Below are 27,572 nucleotides of genomic sequence, written 5' to 3' on the forward strand. Positions count from 1 at the left end.
CCAGGCGGTGAATTTTTTGGTCAGGGGGAAAAAAAAAAAAAAAAAAAAAAAAAAAGATTAAAATGGTGGAATCTATAATTGTGCTAAGGCTTATTGAAGAATTTGCTGCAACCATTTTGTGTGGATATCACTGCCTTATATCACGCTGATGCATTTACAGCTTAACAGTGCCCCCATGTGACAGCAGTGTCCTCTAACTCTGAATTTCTGATTTATTTTTTTCTTAAAACAACAAATCAGGCTGTAGAGAAAAATCTGGACTCCACAATACATTTTCTAAATTTGTATTTCTCTTTTTCTTGGTGTTTTAATTAATTAATTTATTTATTTAGTTTGACTGGAAGCAATGATGATAATAGCAGCTAGACAGAAGGAGACAGACAGGAGCAGCAATGTAAAAAAAAAGAAAAAAAAACAACAACAATGGGTTATGTAACCAAAAATAAAATGGTAATTCAAATTCTGAGATATTTAGCCACTTTTATATAAAAAAAAATATGAAGGGAATGTTTAATAAAAAAAGAAAACAAAGCCATCCATTAGAAATGAAACTAAAGGCACCAGTCAGATGCTTTTACTGTGTTCCATTGCTTTTACAAACTTTCAGGAGTGCTGTTATATTGGGCCAAAATAAAACTGTCATTCTGTGTGAAGATCATTTCAAAACACGCTGCAACCTTTCAAGCCCTGAAACATTTTACTTCATTCTTTTTTGTAAAATAACTTATCAGTTTGAGTGTTAAGGCAGCATTAAGAAAGCCACATGGGATACAAAGTCAGGCTACACTATTATTAGTCTCTGCAGTGGATCTATGCTATGGGCGAATGTCGCCTCCTGCAATGAATCATGAAGCTCTTAAGGCCAGAGCATGTCCCGAATATCAAATACACTCATAAAAGGAAAACCTGTCCCAGATCCCACGAGAAACATTTCCCTCCCCTTTCAAACGTCCAACTAAACCGTAGAAATCTAAAATGACTTCTGCCGTTCTGAGTTCACATTTCCAGTTCAAGTATAATGACGCACGCTGATTAAATTGATTTTAACACCAACCACAGTCCATAATAGCCAGAAATGCCTTATTAGAGAAGAGAGGAATGTGCATGTGTGTGACTCCATGCGAGTGTTGGCTAAGAGGGAGACTCGGAGAGAGAGTGATCCCTCTGCCTGCTGAGAGGGAAGAGGGAGATTTAGTTGGATACAGCTTTCCGACACAAGCCTCCCCTTTGTTGCTTTATATACTTGTGATGGTGAAGCCAAAAGGAAGAGGAAGTGGAGCAGAGTGAGTTAAATAAAACTGTTGTGTTTTTGTGAGCTTAGAATTTACATTCAGGGATGCTCAAGGTCCCTTTCTTACGGAAACAACTACTTAGGTTTCAGATTTTATGCAGATTTATTTTATTGTTATTCGAATCTTAATTAAATCCTCCTACAGTGTTGGAAAGGAACTGGTTATTTATTCAGTTGCTATCTGCGACTTGATCATTAGATGGCTCTAAGTTCAACACAAATGACCTTTACCTGTTAAAGAAAAAAAAAAAAAACATTCAGGTCGATGACATTCTGAAAAGTTCATATGCTAAAGAAAATGAGCATCACAAAAGGACCGTGGTCAAAAAAAAAAAAAAAAAAAAATTTTGATGCCGTTTCATATTTGTTGTAGGTCATCTATGGTCAAGCAGGGGCTCAATTACAGGTTGACGAGGCTGTCAAACCCAAAATTTTATTTTTGCTCTGTGTTGGTAAAAGATTTTGTGAAGAGAGCGAGTGAGAGAAAAGAGAGGGAGAGAGATACAAGGTCTCCATGACATAGATAATTCTAAAATAAGCATTTATCTATATTTTTACCAAAAGGGAGTTTTACCTAAAATGATGATTGGGGTTTTTAAAAAGGACTACTATGAATTAGTACTTATAGTACCTTATTTCCAGTATACAAGAAATTTGATCAAATTAGGTTTGCAGCAAGATGTAGAAACTCTCTCACAGGACAAATGATAATTACCATTTCAACTTGAAACCCTCAGTAGAGATTAATTCTGTTTTTAAAGAAATTATTCACTTTCCTGCTTCATTATGTTGATCATATCAGCAGACTGTATATGTAAAAATGTCTCAGTTAGATCATTGTTGTTTGTTGCTATTTTGTTAGTCAAACACTAAGTTACAAGACAAAAATTAGGCATAGTAAGGCAGCCCTTTTTATCTTTCTACCTCATCGCTTGAGACTTGCTATTCTGCTAGAATTATTTCAAAAAAGTAATAAGATAATATAAATGAAGGATTAAAACAGTAAAGGTGATGGGAATTTTTTTGGGAAGACATAAGTTTGTGTGTGTTTGAATATGCAGTGTAACTGTTGGTTTACATAGAAAGGACAAAAAAAAGACAGAATGAAGGTACATCAATGGGGACTCAAGGATAACATGCATCTATAACATATATTTTTAACTACTAACTTTGTAGACTTTAATTGGGGAAAATGAAGGTCAAAGGACCTTCATTTTCATATATGTTTCATATATGTTATATGCAACAACATATAATCATGATAGATCAAAGCTTGGTCACCAAATATTTAAGATAAAAAATAAATGCATTTGGAGTTTCACATCTTTCTTGCTTTGCTTTGGTGAAACTGCCCAATTATACCTGTTATTACAAGCTGGTCTGAGATACGTCAATTAACATAAGCGTAGATTTTCAAAGAAGCAAACACATCATAACTCTACTTCACTTTGGATTTTTGACAGCGTTATGTACACAGCACAACGTTGTCATGTTTTACACTCTTTACATTACATGGGGACAAAGCTAGATCCCTGCTAAAAACAAGCAGATGAGGTTGTAATACACAATTAAGATTGCTGGGTGCAGTGTAAATATGTTTTAAATAATATTAAGCTTTACAGATCATCGCAAATTTGGGTTGAATGTCACTAATGTATATATTTTTTTTTCTTTCAGAATAAAGACCAAATGCAGACAATAAAATGATACACAGTGGCGTCTGCAGCCAGTGACAACCAAAAAAAAAAAAAAAGAAAAGAGAAGGCTACTTGCAGCAGCAGCCTGAAGGGCTTATTTTTTCTGACTGACTTCAAAAAACAAGATGATCAAAAACAAAGACACTGTGGGAATCTTGATTTCCACAGAGCATTCACCAGGTCCATAGCAACACCGGTCAGCGCAAATCTGAGCCCTGTACCACTGCCCGATTGAACTAGGTAATTATCTACTCTATAGAGAACTGTGAAAGGCATCTGAAAACAGTGAAGAAAATCCCAGCTGAGACTAATTGTATGTCCTAATGGGAGATTGGTTTTACAATTTACTTGGCTACTTAGTGTTTTATTCATCAACAGTTCCACAATCTGTTGTATGGCTGTACAATTTGTCAAACAGGACTCTTTGAGCTCAACAGAAACTGGATAGATTGGAGTTGGCTGTCACTTTTTTTTTTTTTTTTCTGCATGCGTCTTTCTGCAGCAGAAACCATTACACATTATGTGGCTCTAACATCAGAAACATCAGCTTTGGGGAATATTCACATTCCAGTTATAAAGATAATGCTATGAAAAATGGACACCATTAAATAGTCAATGATTTCTGATCTCAAAAAAAAAAGAAAAAGAAAAATGCCATGGGGATCAAGGCATTTATTAATGTGCACTGAGGGAGATCTATGTATATAAATAGACAGCAAATAAGTGGTTGATAAGCTCCAATACATCACGAAGAGTCTCAGGTGTTCAGGTGAAGTGACAGCAGTCTGAGTATTTTGAATGATTGAATGTCAGAGCTTTAAAATGACGAAGTCTTGCCATTAAAGCCTCTCAATCACAACTATATCACAAAGACAAAGAGCATGAATAACATACGATAAACACAGATATAACTAGTAAAATAATGTCTCGCAAAGACATTTTCATTTATTTTGTAAAGTCTATTTAAGAAAAATCAAAGTCACAAGATTGTAAAGATTTTGAACTCTTTCTTTCCATTCTGATTAAGAATTACGAAAAAAAAAATCAAATAAAAAATACTCTAATAGATCTCAACTCACCGTGTAAGTGATCACTGCCAACATACCAATCAAGGTCAAAGAGCTGATCGAGAAGGATAGAGCAGGAAGACCATCTGTAAGAGAAAAGGAAACCATTGTAGATTCTCTCTAAGCATTGAGAGGAAAATCTTAATACATCTCACATCAAAAGGCTAATTTTTGTTGTACATTTTCGTCGTACTTTAAAAAGGTCTTTCTTTACCGGCGTGAATGTTAATCAACAGCCAGTTGCATGTTTAAATAGAAAATAAAGATGTTTTACTATGTCTGACTAATATGCTTAACTGTGTTTTTTAACCTTAAAAGATGCTAGTAATTAAACTTAGTATTATGTTTCAGTAGAATAATATTTTTTTTAATTGAACTCTTTGGCCACCAATGACACCACTATGTCTGGTGCAAAATTAAGACATTTTATCGCCCCAAGAGTACCATCTCCAAAGTAAATCATGGTGGTGGCACCATTATTCTGTGGCAATGTTTTTCATCAGAATGGACTGGAAAACTGATTAGATCGCAGGGAAGATGCATGGTAATAAATACAGGGATATTTTTGAGCAAAACTTGTTTCAGTCTCTCAGTGATTTGGGGCTGGGTCGATGGTCCGTCAAAGCATACTGCTAAAGCAGCACGAGAGCGGTTTAACGGGAAACATCACCCGGATACGCACTGGAATGTCAAAGGCAAAATGTCAACCCTATTGAGAATCTGTGGTCAGACTTAAAAACTGTTGGTCACCAGCGGAAACCATTTAAGTGGAAGGCTTTGCTTTGAGGAATGGGCAAAAATCCCAGTGGTAAGATGTGGCGAGCTCATAAGGATTTATCCAAAGCAAACTTCAGCTATGATTTCGACAGAAGGTTCTACAAAATACCAAATTTAGACGGGGTGAACAGGTATGCACACAGAAGTGGTTTGTTATTTTGTCCTGTTTGTTGTTTGCTTCACAATAAAAATAATACAAAATGTTAACTGTTAAATGTAAATGAAATTATGCAAATCCTACAAAAAAAATAATTTTACTTCAGTGTTGTGAGGCAGCAAAACACAAAACATGGCAGTGGGGGTGAATACTTTCACAATTGTACATGTAAGCATACAATTTAGATTTTAGCTCAACTCCTGAACCATGTTGTGTGGGGAGCATCAATGTGGAAGACATTGCATGAATGTGTGTGCATACAATGTGAGCAGGACTTGAAAAATCCTATATAAATGTAGTTCACTTGAGCTTTGCTATAGCTACTGAAAAGATGAACATATTTAATAAGCTAGTGCGATCACCAAAACAATTAAGAAACATAAGTATTACAAAGGCTTAATACTTTGATTTATGTAAGATTTATGAAAGCCTAGATCATACTTTCTGCACAAACTGCTTTTTTTGGTTAAACTGGTCCACAGATGATTTGATAGTCACAGCTCTGCTCTTAATAGTAATATTTCACCCAGGGTGAAATCTGGAGTCCAACAACATAGTGCGGTACAAGATCTCACAGTATTGCTCACCAAAGTCTCAGGAAGTGCTAGATTTTTATGGCTAGCAGCAGTCATCTTCTGGTGAAGAACCACTGTATGCACCAGACAAGACGATGAGTGTGTTATACTTTCAGGCTTTCTGTATCTGTGTTTGAGAGTCACATTGTGAAAAAATAAAGGAAGTTGTTCTTGAGTTACCCTTTTGATTGACAGAGTAAACTAATAAGAAGTTTTAGCTGGACTGAGCCATAGAACTGTTGTAAAACCGTTAATGAAGCACCTGCTGCTTTTACATTTTTTTATCTAGCAGTACTTTGACCTCCCGGTAGAAAAACAAAAACGGTGACAGACATGATGCAAATGATTGGGAAAACCTCGGCTTACCTTTAGCCGAGGTTTAACACAGATTCTAACACAGGAGTTAGAATCTGTGTCGGCGATAGTGCCGAGTTGTGCTGCTTTCTCTATCATTTTAAAGAGTTTCTGACATTTTTACTCATGTCACAAAGATCCAAAAAGCAGTGCACCACACTCCCTCATTAAACCCAAACTGGTCATTTCTACCCTGATCTGGGTATCTTTAAAGTACAGTATGTGATTCAAAAACTTTTATTCTATTCGTAAAAGCACAACACATGACATGAGGGCCACTATGGAATTAGACAAACCACAAGCAAAATAACTGGACTAGCCAAACATAGATTGTGTGAATCACCTCATGGCGTAGTCTGGTTATATTGTTACAGCCTTACTCATCAATGAGCTACGGGATTTGCTAAACGTTACTTCTTTTGGAGACAGAGTCTTGGGCCTCCTGACAGGCAGATGAAAGGTGGTCTGCCAGATGAGATTTTTCAGGCAGGGCATGTCACAGCCAGGTACGGCAGTTGTAATGCTCCGGACAGCAAAGGCTTTACAAAAGGTGATTAGATTGGCACAACGCATTACCAGGACTGAACTGCCAGCCTTCCAGCAACTTCACAGTCTGGACTGTAGAAGAAAGGCGGACAAGATCATCTCTGACCTCTGCCATCCCAGCTACACGCTGTTCATGCTTCTCTTCTCCAGTCAGGCAGTAGGCGCAGAAGCATACCGACATGCACCAGCAAATTTAAGAACACTTTCTATCCACGAGCCATCAGGATATTAAACTGCCTGAAAAACTGAACATCTGAGTTTTCCTGCAGCCTCTTCAGGCTTAATGTATTCAGAGTAAAAAAGTACTAAGACTTTGAAGTATACTGTTTCCCACAATATTATTTATAATGCCTTCTTTAATTGTTTTCCATTGATTATGGAATGCCAATTGACTATTATTTTTTCTTACAAAATTAACTTTACTGCGCAATAATAATTAGAGAATTTCATTACAGTAATGATGTTGCAATGTTGCAAATGAGAATTAATTTGAATTGAAAGGCATACAAATATTATACTTAGGTTAAAATGACATTGTTTTATATCTAGAATCCCTCTTTCAAGATGTTAAATTTACAAACGGGACTTTTGAATTGCTGCAGTACACCATAGCAATTAATTTAGGTCAGAAATATGAAATGAAAGCCCTAAAAACTACCAGGGGATTTGAGGTAAACACTCTTGTAACTTATATATTCCGTCCTTTTAGACAAGGACAGATGATATTAGTAATCACATTCCCCTTAGATATAATGCTTTACACAATAGGTGTTCAAACAGCTTGGTTTTTCAGCTTATGTAGGTTGAGTTAATGTGTGTAACCCACGAGAGAGAAAGAGGACCACCTATCAGGAAAGCATAACAGTAGGTGTCAGGCCAGCTGCCAGAGATAAAGTTAGAAGACAGGGATTGATGAGGAGAGTGATTGCCTCACTCCCCTGTCAAGATCCCACCTGTCATAGTATTCTAAGTAAAAAGCCACACATTTGTCCATTTATAAATATCCCTCATCCACTCAACAGCAACTTCATAAAGCCCAGACCACCTGTCACCATGGTCATAGGTGGGTCTCTCCTTGTCTATCTCCTTGACAGCAGCATTTCAATTGCAAAATTAAGTCAGTATTCAGGGCATGTATAATGTGTGCTGTTTACATCATTAATCACATTCTTCTAGAGACAGTTCACATGCATCAGCACAAGGGCAAAAAAGTGTGATATAATATATATGTTGTCCTCATTCTATGCAATAAGAAAACTTTGAAGTCTGACAGCCTGGCTGAACATTAACATTTGAATACCTGTTTCTGATTCCCGGGTGTTTCATTGCAGTCTTACTTCCTTTGTTTGGTGGTGTGCTTAGTGAAAAAGACAATAGCCTCATGTTCTGTAGAGAGAACATTCTGCACATAGGCTCGACACAAAGCGAAGGATGGATGTTTGCTGCCAGTCTTCTTCGTTTCTCAAGCAGATTTTCCAGGGATTATACGCAGGAAATATTGTCCATTATTGGTTATGCTTCCACATCTGTATAGTGTCAATTCAAAAACCAGTGGAATGAGAAAGCTCTTATCTCTCTCCACATATAGCCCTTCAGGCTTGCGTTCATGTATGAGCCTCATGCACGAAGGTGTTCTTTCAGGAAGCTCCTTTAGCTCTGGCGCTCTACATCAGTGGAATTTCGGCGAAATGACAGAATCATCAAAAGCAGCTACAAAGGCAGCCATATGTTGGCACGCAGACTATGATAAACCGCAGCGCAAGTAAAGCCGCAAAAAGCTGGAAAAGGACCGAGAAACTTTCGCAGTGGTAAGCTGCACAGCAATGCGGATGTGGACTACTTCTTAAAATATAATGAATGAGTTTGGATGGTTTATAACATATGAAAACTGGAACTGGAAGTTAATGACAGATTCATAACATCAATATGTTATTCATAAAAAAACTAAAAACCAAAACAAACACAAGAACTGACCCACCGTCTTGCATTGAATTATCTAAACAATGTCATGTCATTTTGGTAACTGATTTGAGACAGTGAAAGCCAATTGTCTGCAGTTAAACAACTGTGTAGACGTCAGTGGTGATGATTAGTCCGACCGTCCGTCCAAAGGTGACCAAATTCAGCATACAGAGCTTTGTAGCAGAGGGCGTCTGGTGCTGGGACATTAACAATATGTTTCATGGGTTCTGAAGATTCTGGGGCAGGGTCTCTGCACTGGGCTTGCCTCCAAAAGATGTCTGATTCGATCTGATTATTATCTGACCAGGTTAAGTTCTCCCAGTAGAATACAGAAAAGTGATATTCAATGGACAATAATGTTTAAAATCCAACAGTTTATCATAGTTCTGCAATTTTGTCAGTCAAAAAAAAAAAAAGCAAAAATGGGTCAAATTAGTTTCATAGATAGATTTTCCCGTAGAAATATGGCAACATAATTTTGTGTGTCTGTATGTGCAGTCAAGCGAAGCTGTTCTTCTCTACGCTAATTAAAAGAAAAAGTTAAATGTTACAAGCCAGCCTCAGGTACTTCCCCAAGGCAAAGCCAAAAATTAGAAAATTAGAAAACTATACTGTCCTGGTCCTGAATAAGAAATCAAGAGCTGCAGTACTGATCTGTAAAACATTCAAGGAACACTGGTTTAACAAGTGTAATGTTATAACTATTAAAAGATGCAGCAGCTTTAATGAACTGTTGTTGCAGAAAAGTCAGGAGAGTTATGTGGCCAAAGTGTTTTTTCTTCACACAATTAACTTCCCATCTGGACAAAAAAGAAGAATCTGGGAATTAGAAAAAAGGATGATGCTCAAATTTCCTCTGCAGCCCAGCAATTTCCCCCGTTGCACCAATGGAGGAAGGTTAGGGACATCGCTTAGGAGGTCACAATTAAGCACAGAGGCAGATGGTTCAACTTTCTCTTTGGTCCCCATATGGCAACATGCCACGCAACTGTTAGTAATCCATACTGGCTAAAGTTCCTGCACTAGCACTGAAACAGTAAAAGGCCTAATTCTAAGGAAAAAGTGAAGATGTGTGTTTTAGTGTGATGGGGAAAAGCTATTTCCTAAAGATTTTATGATGTAATTTATGCTGGAAAATTTGAAAAAAAAACAAACTGGGGAAAATGCATATGCATTTTATATGTATGCATTTGTTCCAGAATATATTGTATTGTATATGACAATGCATAAAATACTTAATTTAGTATTTATTAAATTACTGTACCCTTTTTAAGAATTGTTTTTGTTGTTGGCACAATGTTTATAAAGCCGTTGATTGCTGAATTAAATGGTCGCATTGACCAGAGGTCAAGAGCCTAGAACCTACACCAGATGGTCTTTTTCACTCTGATTTGTGAACACAAGAGAGGAGTCATTTCAGTTAAAATATGACGTTTAGCTAAAGGAAAACAAATTTGACAGTAAACAGTGATATTGGACAAACATCAAAACTGAAGATGTTCGCATTAGAAGTAATTGTGATTAAATCTGCCCAAAAAAGCATTAATTGTGGGGAAATTCCTGCTATAATATTTTATATGGAGATTTAATAAGGGTTAGTTGCAGTTCTTAACAGGTGCAAATAAAAAGAAAATAAATGACTTAAATGTGGTAAGATGACAAGCAGTTATGACTGAACAAGAAACATCCCGTAGTAATCAATAAAGAACTTAATGATTAAATTATGTTTTTTTAGTCTTAATTAAAATGCACTGTGAAATCATGATGATGAAAATCTGACAATTTATAGAAATCCACTTTTTGTTACTCATAGACAGTGCAAACAACATTCACTCTCTTTGATGTGGAAGTAGCTGCTGAAGAAAGAAGAAAGTTCACCAATTTTAGTATCACTGAGATATTTCATAATGATTTCTGAGAATCTACAAAAGGTAAGGAACGCTCATTACAAAGAAACTGCATTTTCTACCGGGTCACATGTCCTGTTTCTTTAAACTGATACTTCTAAACAAGGCATAATAGTAAAGCAGACCCAATCAAGTCGAAGGCATTGAAGCAAAGTTGCTCTGATTGTTCAATTTCAACTCTCACCCTCAATCAAGGATAGAACACTGTATTTTTTTATGACTTATTGAGATACGTCTGGCTCGTTCAGACTAAGAGAGACCGTGAGTTAAAGCAGATAACAGGAAGGCTGTGGGCTCTGAAGATGATAAGAATGTAATTGTACTCTGGTTCTGTAAAGCTGTGTTGCTTTACCCATTTGAGCCTTCAGTCTTTTTCATGAAACTTTTTTTTTTTTAAATATTGGCAGACTTTCAGAAGTGTCATCATTAAGGTAATGATTTTCTAGGAAACACACGGTTGTGAATGCCAGCCATCCACACTACTAAAATGTTGCAGACAGAACACCGACTCACACCTCTGCTCCTTATATAAATACTCAATAAAGCGCTCACAGGACATAAACTAAAATTAAATTAATTACAGTTCATACAGAGAAACTGGAAAAAGCCACAAAAGTCAAACTATTTCTATAAATCCTAAAAATAACAAGAACCAATAAGGCTGTGTAGCAGTTGAGGAAAAATATGAGACAGTAAATGATGAATGCATAAAGAAATAAAAGGTGTCAAGTTGAAAAATTTATTTGAACTATAAATGGGCTTCAAGGGTAATTATAACAAACAGAAGATATTTAAAATTCAGGTTTTGCTGAAAATTACAGGAAGTGTGTTTCATAGCGGCTGTACTTACGGCGACTGCCAAGCTCTTCAAAAAGGTACTGCACTTTCTCCCACTGAGTGGAATTTTGTCCAGGTGGGGTCTCGAGTGGAACAAATGCTCTGAAAAAATAAAAATAATAAATAAAAAAAAAGACCGCTCCTCTTTGAATATTAATACACTTTTCATAATTTGAAAATTCAAAGGAATCCTACGCACTGACAGCTGAAACCCATTAAGGGAGCCACAAGAAAACAAAGCTTTCACCCAGAAAATATGCTGTGGATTTTGGAGCGTGTAGATAACTGATAAGTAATTTCAATGTGTTTTTCAGTTTTTTGTGCCCATTGTAGTACTTCCAATGGGCACAAGTACTACATTGTACTTGTAGTACTTGTAGTACAGGTTTAACGGACCTGTTTAGGTCCGTTAAACAGGACAATGGTTTATTTTATTTCTGTGTTTAATACTTATTATCTATGACATTTCAATTTCTTACAAATAAATTATGGACTTTTGTTTTAGGATTTTTCTTTTTTTTTTTTTTTACAATGGTGTAAATTTCATGCTCCACTAAAAAAAAAAGTATGATGTGTTCCACACTTATTTTACCTGGTGTAGAATGATTGAGCAAAAAAAAAAAAAAAACATCTGACCATTACTGACCATGTTTTTTTTTCAAACTCCTATAAAGTAGATTTACATTTTTAAAACACCAAGATCTCTAGACTTGTATTAAAACGAAACTTGTGTCCAGCTGTCCGACCTTGTAACTTCAACTAAATACCGACTGACTGGACACTGACCTCTTGGTATTTCAGCATCGCAATCAGAATTCAGAGCAAATAAACCAACCACCGACAGGATAAAGCGGCAACAGTTGCAGTTTATTTAGTAGAAGAGCATTTATACGACTTGGCTCTACATTGCATCTTCTAAACTTCTAAGTGTGAGACAGTATAGCCATGTGCTCTTTATTTTCTCAAAGCAAATAAGCTTTCCTTCAAAGTCCCATTTTATGGTTCAGAGAGCACATTCAATCGCACAGGTTGGACTCTAGCTATGTTGCTGTCACAGCTCCCAAAGAAATCCATTAAGTTTCCCTGGTGTTACTGAAAGCAACCTGTGTAAAATTTGAAGATAAATAGAACATGACTGAATATGTGCGCCAGTACATACTGCATTTCTTAATTCAATATAGATCAACACAGGGGGAAGGTCTGATACTCCCTCTGAAGGTGATTTGGGTATGAGGATTTACATAACTGAGGTTAGACTCCTATCTACGAAATATGCCTTTTTGTAAACAGAGGTGTTTTTTTTTTCGCCCCTCTTGATGTTTTACTGTGGGCAGACAAATATTGCTTTAGTTGTTTGAAAGGGTTTTCTTCTCATTATCAATACAATAATGCATTCACACCCCTTTTACCTGTTGTGTAGTGAAGCAGAAGAAGCAATTCGAGTCTAAAACTCACCCAATTAAAAGGAGCGCCACGCAGACGAGGACAAATCCAACCGTGTACTTCAGAGCATTTTTCACTTGCTGTAATGTAAGAAATAATTAAATTGGTCAATCGTGGTCATGAAGTGAAATATTATTATTCACTGTGAATATGATAAGAAGCTCAGACTGCATTGAGATAAGGACTACAGCAAGTGTGTGCAAGACAAAGTGGGCGTAGATCCAGTGTGACTTTGCGGAGATAGCATTTCACATCCCGCGCCATTCAAGGTGCTTTTTAAAGTTCCGATACAAAAGACCTTCTTATCTTTGCGAGAAAGTGCCTCGCTCAGCTTAAAACTGACACATGGCAAGGAGAGCAGTACATTGCGGTGGCTGATGGATCATGCTCACTAATTACTGATTTGTACCATCACTCACTCGAAAAAAACTTCCAGAGAGAGGCGTTTAAAACAAATGTCATCTGCAAAATTAAAATAAAAAGGACCTAAAACAGACGACCGAATAAGGTGGCACAAGGTTGAACAACATGTTTCCATCACAGTGAATTTTAGTCAAACTATTACCTGGTTTTGATCCATCTGCCTTAAATTTTGCTCCACATGATGGGCAAATTGTTTTCAACTGAGGCATCGAAAGCAATGTAGACTGCTGTCATGAAACGTTTACTAAATGTCTCAATGTTCTCGGGTCTTTTTCACAGTTCAGTCTTCTTGGTCTTTTGACAGCCCTGTGTTGTTTCTTCTTGTAATCATGTTGCAAATTCTTATTTTCGTTTTGCTCTCAAGTGCTTAAAAAAAACTGCATGACATAGTTAATTTCCTGGAATTTATTTACAAAGAGATACTTGAAAATTATGCAAACAAAAAATCTCAAACTTAAACTGTATTTAGTAAAGTGAACAAAGTCAGTATTAGGCACAGATAATCCTGATAGCTGCAAATCAGAATTACCTGTGGCTATTAATGTACTATTTCTTAAACTTTAAACAAAAAGCCATACAAGTAAGCAGTCATCTAGTCTTACACTGTGCAAAACCTAATAATGTCACATTAAGCAATTCTTCTTAAGGTTGGAATATTATGCATTAGGGATGCACATTGATTTTTGAGTTACCAAAACAAGCAGAAATTCCAGTAATGTTTATAATAACTTAGTAAGGAGGCTTTAAAAAAATTCTAACGAGGACTAGAAGTCAATGCAATTGAAAGTAATTTTTTTTTTAACTGCCAACTGCTTTTTTTTTTTTTGCAAGCGAGGGGACTTTCAATTCAAAATCACACATGCAAAAACAACCAAAAAAAAAAAAAAAACCTACTCAACATGTTTAGTTTTTTTCTGAACGGGATTAAAAACTAGAAATCATGGCCAAAGGTGAGTTACTACTATTCACAGAAAACAAACTTATCCTTTTATCCACTGTGTGAAAGATTTGGTGAAGCACCCACCTACTGAAACTCCAACCTCTCCTCTGTAAGAGAGGGTTTTATAGGCAGACTATGAGGTAAATGAGCGATATAGATGCTCTCATTAAAAATAAACAAAATAAGTAATCATCCTAAATCATAAAGCAGTGGACATCATTACCTCTTGTTGAGATAAGTGTGGTAAATTACTGCTCCCACTAGTCGGGCTTTTGCTGCGTTCTATTTACCTCGGATGTTGGAACTCAGAACTGGGATTGACATCTCACTTTAAAAAATGTATGATGTATGAAACTAATTATGAACAAAAACTATATTTTCTATGACTTGATTCGACTCATCTCTGGTTTATTCAGGCTGACAGAGAGCCTGTTTAAAAGAGATAACAGGAAGATTGAAATTAGTATGGCAACGTTGCTGTGTTTCATCCTGTTGAGTTCTCACCATTTGTCTGTTTTAAAACATGCTGAATTTGGAAATTCTGACCTTTGTCTGACCTAGCTATGCAAGTTATGCTCATGATGAATATAAGATGATAGACACAGTTTAAACTAAAATATGGAGTCTGACTTACAGTCTACTCTCTGAAATACTTGGTATGGAATTGACTTGGCTTATATAGTAGATTATTAATTAGAAACTAGACCAAAAAAGAAGAAAAATTTTAAATGCTGTTATTTCATGTATCGAAACAGGAGCTCGTAAAGAAAAGTTGGATTCAGTCAACATGAGTATTGGTAGGTATGGACAGTTGTCAGTCGGCCTTTCTCTTTCCACACAGAGGGGTTGTGTGTAGCATTCTATAAAAACTTTGCAAAATTGCAAGAATGCCTGTCACTTCGTTGATAAGCAACTTTGAGTACTGAGGTAGAAAACAATACAAAATGTGCTGCCCTGTAAACTTAGGGTGAACCTTTTAAGAGACAAATGGGTTAAACGTTATGAAATTAAAATTCCAAACCAGTGGACTGAGGATCCAAGATTATGTCTGAATGTTGCCAGAAATTCGGGGATGTTAATAATTTTTGATCAGATCTGGTAGAATGACAAAAAAAAAAATGTATTCCTGAAAACGACCTATAAGTGAACTGCAGTGCTGCATGCAGGGAAACAAAGGCATATTCTTACCGAACATTTGTTTACATTGTTGTCATCCTTTTCTTCATAGTAGAAGTAAACAAAGGGGATCCAGAGGAAGACACAGAATAGTATTATGGAGTAGAGAGCTACAGGGATACAAAGAAAGGGTAAAAATTAGTCACAATATATTTTTCAAATAAAATTTACTAAAACTAAATGCCAGTTTCCTTTTCAAGTGGTAAATTATGTCATTAAGATCTTTATTACAGCCACATACCCATTTAACATACCAGCTGCAGTGTTTAGATCTATTGAAAAACATCTGGCAAATTGCAAAGCTATCCGACAGTCAGATAACTTTAATATACTACAACTTAAAGCAGGAAGTATTCCCCTTGGAAATAGTTTTATAAAGTACGCTGATGTTTATATATATATATATATATATATATATATATATATATATATATATATATATATATATATATATATATATATATATAAAGGTCTTATTTTTTTGATAGCCTTGACAAAAACCAGATGCTAAGTGCAGTCTGAAATATGACTGCCTAGGTTGCTGGAAATATTATATATTAGTTAGGAGCTGACTTACCATTGCAAACTATGAATTGGAAACACCCTACAAACAAAAGGTTTGTGAGAGAAAACCTGACTTCACCCATTTACTCAATATAATGAGAAACAAATTGAGATTCATACTGAAATAAATTGCCAGTCTAATACAAATCCCCTTCTCTGTTATTCAGATCATATGCTGTTGGTAAGATGAGTATGTCTGCATCTGTTAACAATTTGAAAAAAACAAACAAAAAAATCCAATGTGGTTTAGACCAGAAGACTGTCTAGTCCTAAAAAGCGTGTGGTGAAGGACCTAGCCTGCCAGTGCAGGGATTAATACTGTTTAATCCTATTTGACAAAGCAGATAGTATCCATCTCCACGTCAGAGGTGACCATTACTATAGCAAAAGAAAAAGTTCTCTGCAGCAGAGGAAAAAAAACAAAAAAAAACAGCTTCCCTCCACTGAAATTGGTGACCTATTATATTAAGTGGATGCAATAAACCAAGAGAAAACATTCATAGAAGAATGCCATTTTAAGATGGGGGCGTTTTTGTCTTGCAGCAAACTGATGTCAAGGAAGACAGTCCAGACAATCCAAAAATAACTCTCTGAAAAGCATGTCACAAAGACGTAATCAGCCACTTGGCATGGTTTGCTCAACACCCCGAGGTGATAATGTGAATCATTAGCACGAGAAGCAATAAAAACAAATGCAAATGAATGCAAACAAGTTACAGCGCCGCTTTCTCTTTCCTTGAAACTTTAACAGCTTTTATAAGGACGGGTTTTACAGATATTAACGCGATCTCAGCTTTACCATTTGGCCACAAGTCTCAAATAAGATCAAAACGATTCAAACTGTTTATTTTGTAAGACATTTACAAAGGATATACATGCTTTCAACTTAATAGTGTAATCAGTTTCAGTCCTGAATATGAGTCCAACACATGAAAAATAAAACCACGGAGAAAAAGAGACAAACAAGTAAAATCATTTTAACGACTGCTTAATATTTTTGATCAGTAGCATACTTCAACAAAGCAGCCACACTAATGACAAAAAAAAAGTGCGCTCCAGGCATGTAGAAACACCTCTCTCTCCAAAATGAACCATTTTCAGAAAAAAGGTTCTCTCTCTGCTGCAGGAAAATGAATGTTGCCGTTATAGAAGGTTTGCCTTTTGCCAGCTGTGATCGTGACAGGGCATTGCTTTCAATATGCACATGCTCATTGCTTCACCAATGTATCCATTAGCACTCATTTTCAGCCAGACAAACCGAGTCGCGGATGATGCCAAGAGCCAATAAACGCAAACTATGCTCAGTATGCAGCTGCTGATGTATGCCTGCAGGTTAAAGTACTGAGTAAAATTAATCATAACACCATGAATATTAACATACAAAGAGAGTAGGTCATATTGAATTATTATGAATCGGTCATTACTCTATATGCAGATCATCTACCGGAAAAAATGCATTATCACTATTAAAACGTAGCCCATTTATCCCTTTGACAGAATAGCACTGCTAAATAATTGAATCCCCTTAACCTTTTTATTTAGGTTCTGTGTTTGTGTATTATATAGATTGAAATCTACTGAAATAACAAGCGGATGTTATACAGTTCTCTGTGTTTAATTATTTTTGAAAAGAAAAAAAATGCAATAATATAATCATTAATTTACATGGCTTGTTGAAAAATATTTGTATTTTCTTTATTACAATTTCTTTCAAAATACAAAATGACACACAAGATGTTTTACACAATAAAGTAATAGCCCTTTATATTAAATACATTTTTGATTTCACCCTTGCAATTTCTACCTTCTGTCTTGTCTTACCAAGCTGGATGTTTTGCTACTGCTTTGACATGTAAAGATTTTAGAAATCGTTTTATGTAACCTTAGTCAGCCTCAAGGAGATTTGATATTACTCCACTTAATAATGTCTAATAGCTGGAGGTAAGCAGCACTGCAGTTTGATCTGTAGTCATAATATGGAGCCTTGAGAAGTCACTGAGCCCAAACAGGTATCAAAACAAACAAAATGGAAATAGCTTTAAAATAATAATATACAAAGAGCATGTTTTCCACAACTTATCACCCTGAGATTTTTTTTTAAAGAAATTAAAGAAAAAAATGTATTTGTGCAATTACAGAAGTTGACTTCATCGTCTGATAACTAGGATCAAGTTGAAATGAACTTACCTTGAGTCTGTTTGTATGACTGGGTTAAACTGACTATTTTGGTAAGAGCCCTAGACATGATGTTTGTTGTGAATTGGTGCAATATAAATAAACTGAATTGAATTGAACTGCATTTAATTATATCATCAGAAAATAACCTTTTATTTTTTGGTGTGCTTGACTATGTCTTTTTTTTTTTTTTACTTAAGGCCTCTCTGAATCACCCAAAGCTGCTCTTCAAAGTAAAACAGAAAATTCTCAGTAGTTTTAGGAATTCTTTGAAGACACAAAGCTACCTGCTTTCAGTGAAATCTGTCCACATATGTTGGCAGGCACATTATTATTGACAAAAACAAAGTTATTGTAGTGTGCACAAGGACTGCCTCCTGTCTCGCTACTTTTCTTAAATGGCTTTGAGACAAGGCAAAGAGAAAGCCAATGATTTATTCAGGAGGCCCAGGGTATTTTGCCCTGTTGCTTAAGGGTCTTATGCACCACTGCTTTGAAGTACTGAAAAGTCAGAGGAAATGTAAAAGTGGACAAACCTCAAGCTTGAAAGCTAACCTTTTATGCTAGATCACAAAAGCATGTTGTATAAAAGGATGTGGGCATCTCTGTAGCAGACAGTCACCCCCAATGTCAAGTTAAATTTAGATACCTGTTCCACTGGCATTTGTTTGATATTCAATTTATTAAATAAAAAAAATAGATTTGTTATACGGAATTAAGAATTCTTTAGGTTTTTCTCGCAGCTGATTCATGTCTTTGATCAATCGTGTGCTCATAAGTTGAACATACACCACGAGATACTCACGATATGTATGCACAATCAACAAATCATCAATAACTGGCTAAAAATACTTTATAATGTTCTCATTGCGCATCATTCACTTTGAAATCAAATAAGTTCTGCTGTCTCCACATGCTTCAACTCCAGTCACATCTTCAGAAAGCAAAATGGGAATCTGCTTTCCAACTCAACAGCTATGCATTCACATTTAAGCTGAAAACACCTCAACATCTGTGTAGTGTAATACCAAGTATCAAAACGAAGGTCAGTAGAAAAACTAGCAGGAGAAAGACAGTTATTGTCATGAAATTATGAGTGGAACCCATAGTTAGTGTGTGTATGGACGGCAGGCTCTTCAAGAACATTGAATGACACATTAGCTAAGAAAAAAATTTACCCAACCGCATTTCATAGAGGATCTGAATAATAGCTTTTGAAAGGGTAATTCGCTACAGCATCATTAGACATTGTTAGAAATCAAGTTGTTGATTTTATTTTTGTTTACTAAGGGTTTTGAATTTTCTACTGAAAATGTTGACATTGTTTTTATTTCTTAGGAAGCTTAAGTTTGAAAAATGTCCCCAGCTGTCATCTCAACTGAGAATAACAACCTGAGATGTCCCTGGTCGAAGGGACTGATGGTAAAAATGAAGAATAGAGTCCTGATGAAAACATCTTTAGTCCTAACTCTTGTAGCTAATTATGAAACAGAAGAGAATGTTGCTGAAAAAAAAAAATCCATCATTTATATTATTTTGTTCATGCACAAAACATTAAATTGCAAGACATAATTGAAAGACTACGGTCTGAAACAATATGTGAATTCAAAGAGTAAGTGAATTATGCCAAAAGCTCTTCAAATCACTGAGCATTCACATGCTTATTAACTGTGATCGCCAGTGAATGCAAATCAGTTGACTCTGGAGGGAAGCATGTTTCACCAGAGGACGTATAAAACTCTATGTCAACCCTGTAATTACACTGTTTGTGAAATACAAATGGACACAGCTGTGTCCTGGAGGAAAACTTAACCTTAAATGCTTGATTGGAAATAAAGCTGTGCATAACTTGACATGGAAGTTGGTCTCCACCTACTGGCAAATATCAAAGTGATGCTTCTAAAAAAACGACAAAAAAAAAAAAGTCAAAATGATGTCAGATTTTGTACAAAATTTAAAAGGTGTGGGGAAAAAATAGACTTACAGGGTCATAATGACATTTATTTCATCTTTTCCATTAAGGCAGCACATAAATCCTAACCTTGACAAATATTTTCCAAAGTAGAATAAAATCTAAATCAGACTATTGTGAACTTGTAAAAAGATTCAGGGTTTTTTGCCTTGATTAGAAGGCAAATTTCTTATGAAATAATAAATCACACAAATAATGATAGAATGCGCATGTCACATGCACATTTCTGTTCTCTTTTTTTGGAAGTGGGGGTGGTTGATATTTTCAAATTTGGACAGAACTTTTGGAGGTGGGGGAGTATTATAAAGGGTGCTGACTGATTGATTTAAATTTAACATGATTTTCTCTGCAGGAAGAGCTTGGTCCTGCTAGGTTTTTGTCTTTTAACCACTCAATTTCTCCTACAGGGATAAAGGGATGAGCCTTGCTGGGGGTAAGTAAACTTTGGACTGGGGGCTTGCAGGCTATGTTCTTAATTGATATGACATTTTGAATGTGTTTATGACTTTATACTAAAGGAATCTCATTTTCAATATTTGGCCATATCTTTTAAAATCTGTTCATCTTAAGCTGTCTCCCGAGTTTAACCAAAAAAGTAACAACTTTTAGTTCAAGTATTTTAACTTTCAGCCTTCCATGTTCACTTTAATCAGATGGGAAAAGACAGCTGGCACCTCTACGTTGTGTGGATTTAGCAAGCTCACATATTAATGAGGAAAAAAAAAAGACTCAAATCATAGCAGGAGTGAATCTGGCAAATTGGCTTTGTTTTAAGCCCAAATAAAAAGCAAAAAACACATAATAACAAATAATGCTGAAGTGCACATCATCACTTAGAAACTGTGTCTTTGCTGTGGAGGCAGTTTAATATTTTTGCTTCACAGCATAGAGCACAAACGTAACCATGAAAATGCTGCAAAAATTACAGATGTTCAGGATGATTAACACGGATTACGGTAAAGTTTACAGCAGATTAAGAAAACTTTACAGACTGTATATAGAGCAATCAGAGGATGTATATAGAATAATCAAGTTAACTCACATTTATTTATACCAGCACATTTTAAAATGGGATGTTTACTGAAATGTTGCGTACAACATTAAGAAGCAACAATGGCAAATCAAAGCACATGTAGAAAACAATAACGTCTGCAATTAAAGGGACAAAAGGCAATGATAGAAACTTAAACCCAAGACAGAGCCATAATAAACAAAAGCTAGTTTAGTTTTATAACCCATTAAGAGACTTTATGTGTCGCTATGCGTCTACAGGAAAACATGCAAAATGCAGTAAAAAGCCATGGAGAAAAACACTGGAACAATATGCCAATGCTTCAGAGAACTAACCTGCATCAAAGAAAAATCCCCTGCTTTAACTGCCTGTTAGTTTCAACATAAAAGACTAGTGTACCTTGGGAGTAAGCCTGTAAAAAGCATATTAAACAAACAACATCCTGCATGGAATAAATTTAAAAGGCAATCATGTTTTATGTGAGCTAAAAAATAAACCATTCAATCTTTAGATCACTGCTAATTGTAATTCCATTACTAAGTAGCAAAAATTCCAGTAAGGAGCATGTAATTTTATGTTTTCTATTGAAGGCTGTAAATAAAGAGAAAATCAACAAGTGGGAAAGGCAAGAGTTCTAAAATGACACTTGCCCTTCACCTATTGCCAAAACCATGGTTGTGACTCTGTCAAAACGACACGAACACAATCAACAAATCTTGATTACCAGTTTGTGATTTCAGGATTTCTCTCGTTGTTCTGACTTTCTGCACAAGAAGATTACGTTTCTAACCAGTCACAATCAACATCAGAAAAGCCTAAGCATCATTACACACTTGATGAAACCGTCAGCCCACATGTTGAAGTTACGGCAATGTGAATAGTTTGGTGTCCCAAGAAAAGCATAGTAAAGCATGAATACAAAAGCCTGTAAATACATAGATTACAATAATTGGTTACCTATGGGAGACAACAGCAAATACACTGAAACGTTTCAGGTTGAATGTAAAAAAAAAAAACTGATTTATTATATTTTATTAAAAATAACCAGCTTTTAAACATTCTACAGAAAACCTTACAAAACAGGTTTGATCAGCCATCCAGCCCTCCCTCAGCCCAGTCTCTCCTGCTGCCCAAACATCCTCAGTCATTTACACCTCTTGGTGCCTGCTGAAGTTCACCTAATAGCCTGGCATTGGGATGGCTGATGTTATCTTCTACTTCCTGAACTGAGCTCTGACCCACCTGCAGGAGCCTGAGGAGGATCACGCTCTTTGATTTCTCCAGCACTTTCATCATCATCCCACCAGGGCTTCTAAGCGACAAGCTTGAGCTGTCAGTAGTGGACCACTCTCTGTCCCAGTGAATACTGGACTACCTCACTGGCCAGTATGCAAAGACACTGGGCTTTTTTTCCTGACAGAATGGTCATAGGGAATGGTGCTGGCACCATTGCTCTTCACCCACTACACTACAGACTTTTCTGTTAAGTCTCCATGCTGACATCTACAAAAGTTCTCCTATGACACTGCCATAGTCACCCTCTTCACAGGTGAGTACGGAACTTTGTGGACTGGTGCCAGCGGAACCACCTCCTGATCAACTCGGCTAAAACCAAGCAGCTGGTGGAGGATTTTTGCACCACACTGAGACCAATGAGTGGACATTGAGACAGTGGACTTTCATAAGTACCTAGGTGTTGGCCTAAATGATAATCTGGACTGGACTAACAACGCTGATGTTCTTTACATGAAGGGTCCGATCAGACTCTTTTGGAGTGCAGGAGGTGCTCCTTCTATGAATCTGAGCTGACATCAGCAAAGCTAGTAAGTTGGTGTCGTAGCTTATGAAACATTGAGAGGAAATGTTTAGATGAGTTCATCAGGAAGGACAACTCTGTGCTAGGATCCCCTCTCGACCCAGTGCAGGTGGTGGAAGACAGAAGAACTCTGGCTAAGATAATATCACTGTTGGACAATGTCTCCCCGCCTCATGCATGAAGCAGTTGCTGAATTAAAGAGCTCCTTCAGTGACAGATTGCTGCATCCTAGGCACATAAAGGAGCGTTACCATATATCCTTCCTCCCAGTAGCTAGACTCTAATCATCACCGCTCCCAAGTGTTAACATACATACTGGTATTTGCAGTTTTTCTCATCTTAAGACATTTCTGCTCTGTTGTGTGCAATATCAGTGTCTGCATATGGATACATAGTAACTGACATTTACCAGTATTTTCACCGCAGCAAAATTTTCTAAATCACAGGTGAAGAAAACTAATGATTAATTTCTGACCTCATCTTTAAATGCACTGAGTTTTATCTAAATTATGGCATCAAATTCACACAGGCAGCCATTCTAGGTATAGCTATAAATGGGTATAATCTCCATGTCCACATAAACCCTTCCTAACCCAGCAGCGCCTATCCAAGACAGAGAAGCATAACAAAATCACGAATTCTTCTTAAGAAGTTTTCTTTAAAGCTTCTTAAGTTCTAAGGCAGCACTCACTTTGGAGTTCACATGGATTAAGTGGAAGGTTTTAATTCAATTTTAGCTACAGCAGGTCGCCTGTAAAGTTACTGCAATTGTACTCTCGCAAATAGTTTGCTCATGTTTCTGTCAGAACTGAAGATGTCGATTAAAAAGGAAAACATGTCAAGTACTACTTTAATTATAAAGAGAGTGTTATGGCTCAAATTCTTTCTTATAGCATGATGAGACATGAAATAGACTTTTAGATTAACTACTGGAATTGCAAGGTTTCAAACAAGCTTCACATATTGTATATGGTTTCTTACTTCCATAAAGAAAACTTCAGTCAAGACTGATTTTATAATACACTAATGGATTTGTTTTTGCACTACTTCTGCCATAAAGATCTATATAGAAACCCTGAGTGCAAATGAGTCACCACTGTGAAAAATATAATGCTAGCATGAATCCCATATGTTGGATGCTAACCTCCCAAGAAACAATGATTACATGAGACGGGTACCAAGTGTTATTAAAATTGAACCGGCGTGACCATCGATCCGAAAACAGCATAGCGCTGATATCACAAGACATGACACACCCCACCTTTATGTAAAACAAAATATAATGTCAGCTCTTATATGGATACATTTATTTATAGATTCAAAGTAAATATTTATTTACTTGTAAATAAACATGTATTCATTGTGTTTTGCCATTAACATTCAGTAGAACACACTTACTGTAATAACCATACAGCACAGTGGCTTCAATTTGCCCTCTTGTCTCATTGTTTGCAGCCCATTGCTGCAAAACAAGAAAAAAAAGTTTTTTTAAGCTTCATAGAAAGGCAACATGTTACAACAACAGACAAGAGTTAGTTTTAGGGTGAGAGAATGTGATTAGATAAACATAAGAATACACAAATTACTGATTAAAGCAATATGAAAGGAGGTAATTTCTGCCACGATAATAAGTATACATGGTAAATTAAGTCAAAAACCTTTAGCTTCTTCAGACAACAGCACATGTCCTCAGAAATTAGGGCCTTTGTTCCTGTGTGAATTATAGCTTCTTTCTCTCAAATCTATGTCAGCATAGTAGTTTTTCACTGTGAATTTTGACACTCTTTTACCAGCTTCAGCAATCAGCTGCTTGTTGGTTTTGTTCTTGGGTTCATAAGCACATTTCACACCAAACTATGTTTATCTGTGGGACACAGAATCTATATCCATGATGTTTATACTTGTGGATAGTTGTTTCAACAGATGAACCACATTAGTGTAGGTCTGCAAAGCTCTTCCTGATATCTGATTTTTTTTTTTATTTATTTATTTATTTTTTTTTTAATGGTTTTTGCATGATGTCATACAAAGAGTGTTTGTGTGCTTTTGGGACAACAGTTAGCTTGTATGTCGTGAATTAACCAATCAGAAGGCTACAAAACCAACACACAACCTTTTAGGCTTTAGAATAATGTTTAAAAGAAATAGTAATGTTGGTACATAGACATATCTGAATTTGAGGAAAGTAATAAAAATTATCTCATTATTCTGGCATTAACCACACACACAATAATCCTAACTGACCTACAACAGGAAAGATTTAGTCATACATAAAGTCAGACAGTGAGAAATAAATGTATATATTTTTACACTTTGTATTTAAGCATTTGGTTTCAACAACAAACAGAGATACAGCCAAAGCACAAACTGCAGTATGAATATATCAAATGATAAATTTAATTTAAATAAATTTCTGCAAAGTAAATATGTAAAAATCTTTCAGATCTTGAAAAGCAATTTAAAAAACAATATGTATTTTATTCTTTATAGCCAGTACTTATTTTGGAGAACATATTGTTATCCTCATAAGTTAGACAAAAATATGAAAACAGATTTCTTTTTTTTTCTTTTTTTTTTATTCAACCAGAAACAAAGCAGCAATCATCAAAGCAGTTTTTTGGTTGGTTATTTGTTCAATTTATGGCAAAGATCGTCAAATTCTTTGCGGTGTCCTGCAAGTTTTCGAAGTGTCTCTACTTCAACACACCTGAGTTAAATAATCAGGTCATTAGGAGAACTTTGGAGAACTTGACTGCATACATAGGAGTTAATTCAGCCATTTGATTGAGGTGTGTTGAACCAGAGACACATTTAAAACTTGCAGGACACCAGCCCTCGAAGCCTGGATTTGAAAACACTGTACAGGAAGAAAATAATGGATTAAGAAATACATTTAACTTTTACCTTTTCAAGAAAAAAATTAACGAAGAACAATTTTTCATTAAGAGTATACCAAATGTCAACAACTTGAAACTGATTTACGGTGGCTCTTAACAGAACAGACACTGACCTTATAGGTACCATTGGGATACTTCATGTAGGAAACAAGGAATATGTCCACTGGGAGGAGAGCTGAAGTTATCAAAGCAATGGCCAATGCACATATTGCTGTGATTGTTGAAACAACTTCACTATCTTGTCGACTCTGAAATTTGCGAATGTAGATCCAGCAGAAAGCCAGGATCACCTGGAAAAAGTAAATAAAAAATTTGCAGTGAAGATGATTCAGAAATATTACGGTACATTCAGTGAAAATCACAGAAAACGAAATAAACAAATATTGACACAAAATTTCTTTTTTAGCTTCCATCATGTGTACATTCCAAAGAGTTCATATAAATCAAACAGGGAAAAAAAGAATGTTAGAAGGATTTATTTACGTGAATCAACATAAAGAATGAGAAAATGTGGGGAAAAAAACATTGAAATGCTGTGAATAAAGAAGAAATGTCAAGCAACATTTGGGATGTGCATGATTAGGAATAAACCAAAACAACATTGCAAATTTTTATTTTTAAATTAAAACTAAAATAACTGAAAAGATTCAGCTTTTCAAGACTAAAGTCTTTTTTTTTGAGACAGAGTAGATAACACAGCAAGAGTGGTGACAGTACTGCATCAGCATTTTGAAAAATATACAAAATCCAGATATGATGGTGAACTCAAACAACAGATATTTTTATTAGAATCCAGTAAAAAAATTATGAAACTGGAAGATTCAATGTAATCATACTTTATTTAGAAGACAGGGGTTTGACCTTTTACCCAGACACGCTTTCAGGTTGCAAAAGTGCATGGATATCAGAGTAGAAACTAGAAAGGAATGTTATCAAAGTGTTGAAACAAGTGGGGAGTCCATACGTCTACAGATACAGAGAAGCCTATCTGAAGCTGTTCAGAGCCAACTGATTTTCCAGGATCAGTAACAAAACTGTGGTTTAAAAGAAAACAAAAGAACGACTGATTTATACAAAGCAGAAATTCATTTATTTATTTATTTATTTTAGAAATTACATTACAAAAATTTTACGTAGGTCTAAGTAAATTAAACAATCCAGTGACACCATTTTAAACTACTAGGGTATCAACAGACAACCCACAATTAAAAAAAAGAGAAACTTTGCCAGGCTTTAAATTTAAACCTTCAAAATTGCAAGGTCATATTCTAGACACAAACTGCTCCAAGTGAGGACACTGCTAACAACAGCTACTTAATATCAAGGTCTGCCATTCACAGGCAAGCTCAATCAATTAAAGGCCTGCAGCTTTAAGCCTCTGGCTGTTTGTTTTGCCAGGTAATGACGCAGGCTTTGCATCCAAATAAGAGATGAGAGCGCTCTGAAAAGTGGACAGAGATACAAAGGTAATTTGTTCACGACAATGCATTCCTTTCTCAGCGGTGTGACTGTGAATGACATCAGAGGAAAATAACGCCTAAATCTTGACGAAGATCCTCCACAAGCGCATATTTTGCTATGTAATAAAACAATTAAACATGAATAGTCGTAGGTTCATTCGGGAAACTGCGACGTTTCACATTGTTGTGTCTTTAACGATTTAAAAGAAGACAAATACCAAGTCCAACAACGAAACATTTAAAGAGCCTGAAAGTGTGTCATGGCTAAAGCCAATCCAAATCCAGTAGTGACGTTAATACGCTGAAGCTACATTGCGTAGATAGCACAATATAAAACCGAATTAATCGTCGGGAAAACGAGTCTAATTAAAATATGTGGCAATTTATAAGGGGACCAAAAGTGATGTTGATGTGCTTACCAGGAGAACAACAGTGAAAATTGACCATCCGATCACAGACTCTGAGAGTAGGGACTGAGCCGCCATCTTTACTTCCTGTAATAACAAACCCACGTGTTCATGTTA

At 35.9% G+C, this 27,572-nt stretch overlaps 1 protein-coding gene across 1 annotated transcript in view; it reads right to left on the minus strand.

The window, feature by feature from the left end:
- The window catches only part of lmbrd1 (LMBR1 domain containing 1), a 59,023-nt gene extending 31,451 nt beyond the window's left edge, over window positions 1-27,572 (minus strand). Inside the window, exons 1-7 of the mRNA XM_015014937.1 lie at window positions 27,468-27,572; window positions 25,702-25,878; window positions 24,090-24,153; window positions 15,165-15,262; window positions 12,626-12,693; window positions 11,184-11,272; window positions 4,068-4,141 (exon numbers count right to left, since the gene is read on the minus strand). Of these exons, the coding sequence (XP_014870423.1) occupies window positions 4,068-4,141; window positions 11,184-11,272; window positions 12,626-12,693; window positions 15,165-15,262; window positions 24,090-24,153; window positions 25,702-25,878; window positions 27,468-27,533 (636 nt within the window). The 5' untranslated portion in view covers window positions 27,534-27,572. The remainder of the gene's footprint in view (window positions 1-4,067; window positions 4,142-11,183; window positions 11,273-12,625; window positions 12,694-15,164; window positions 15,263-24,089; window positions 24,154-25,701; window positions 25,879-27,467) is intronic.

The sequence above is a fragment of the Poecilia latipinna genome, unplaced genomic scaffold (assembly GCF_001443285.1).
Source record: "Poecilia latipinna isolate Pla-1442-1.1 unplaced genomic scaffold, P_latipinna-1.0 Scaffold1863, whole genome shotgun sequence".
Classification (NCBI taxonomy): Eukaryota; Metazoa; Chordata; class Actinopteri; order Cyprinodontiformes; family Poeciliidae; genus Poecilia; species Poecilia latipinna.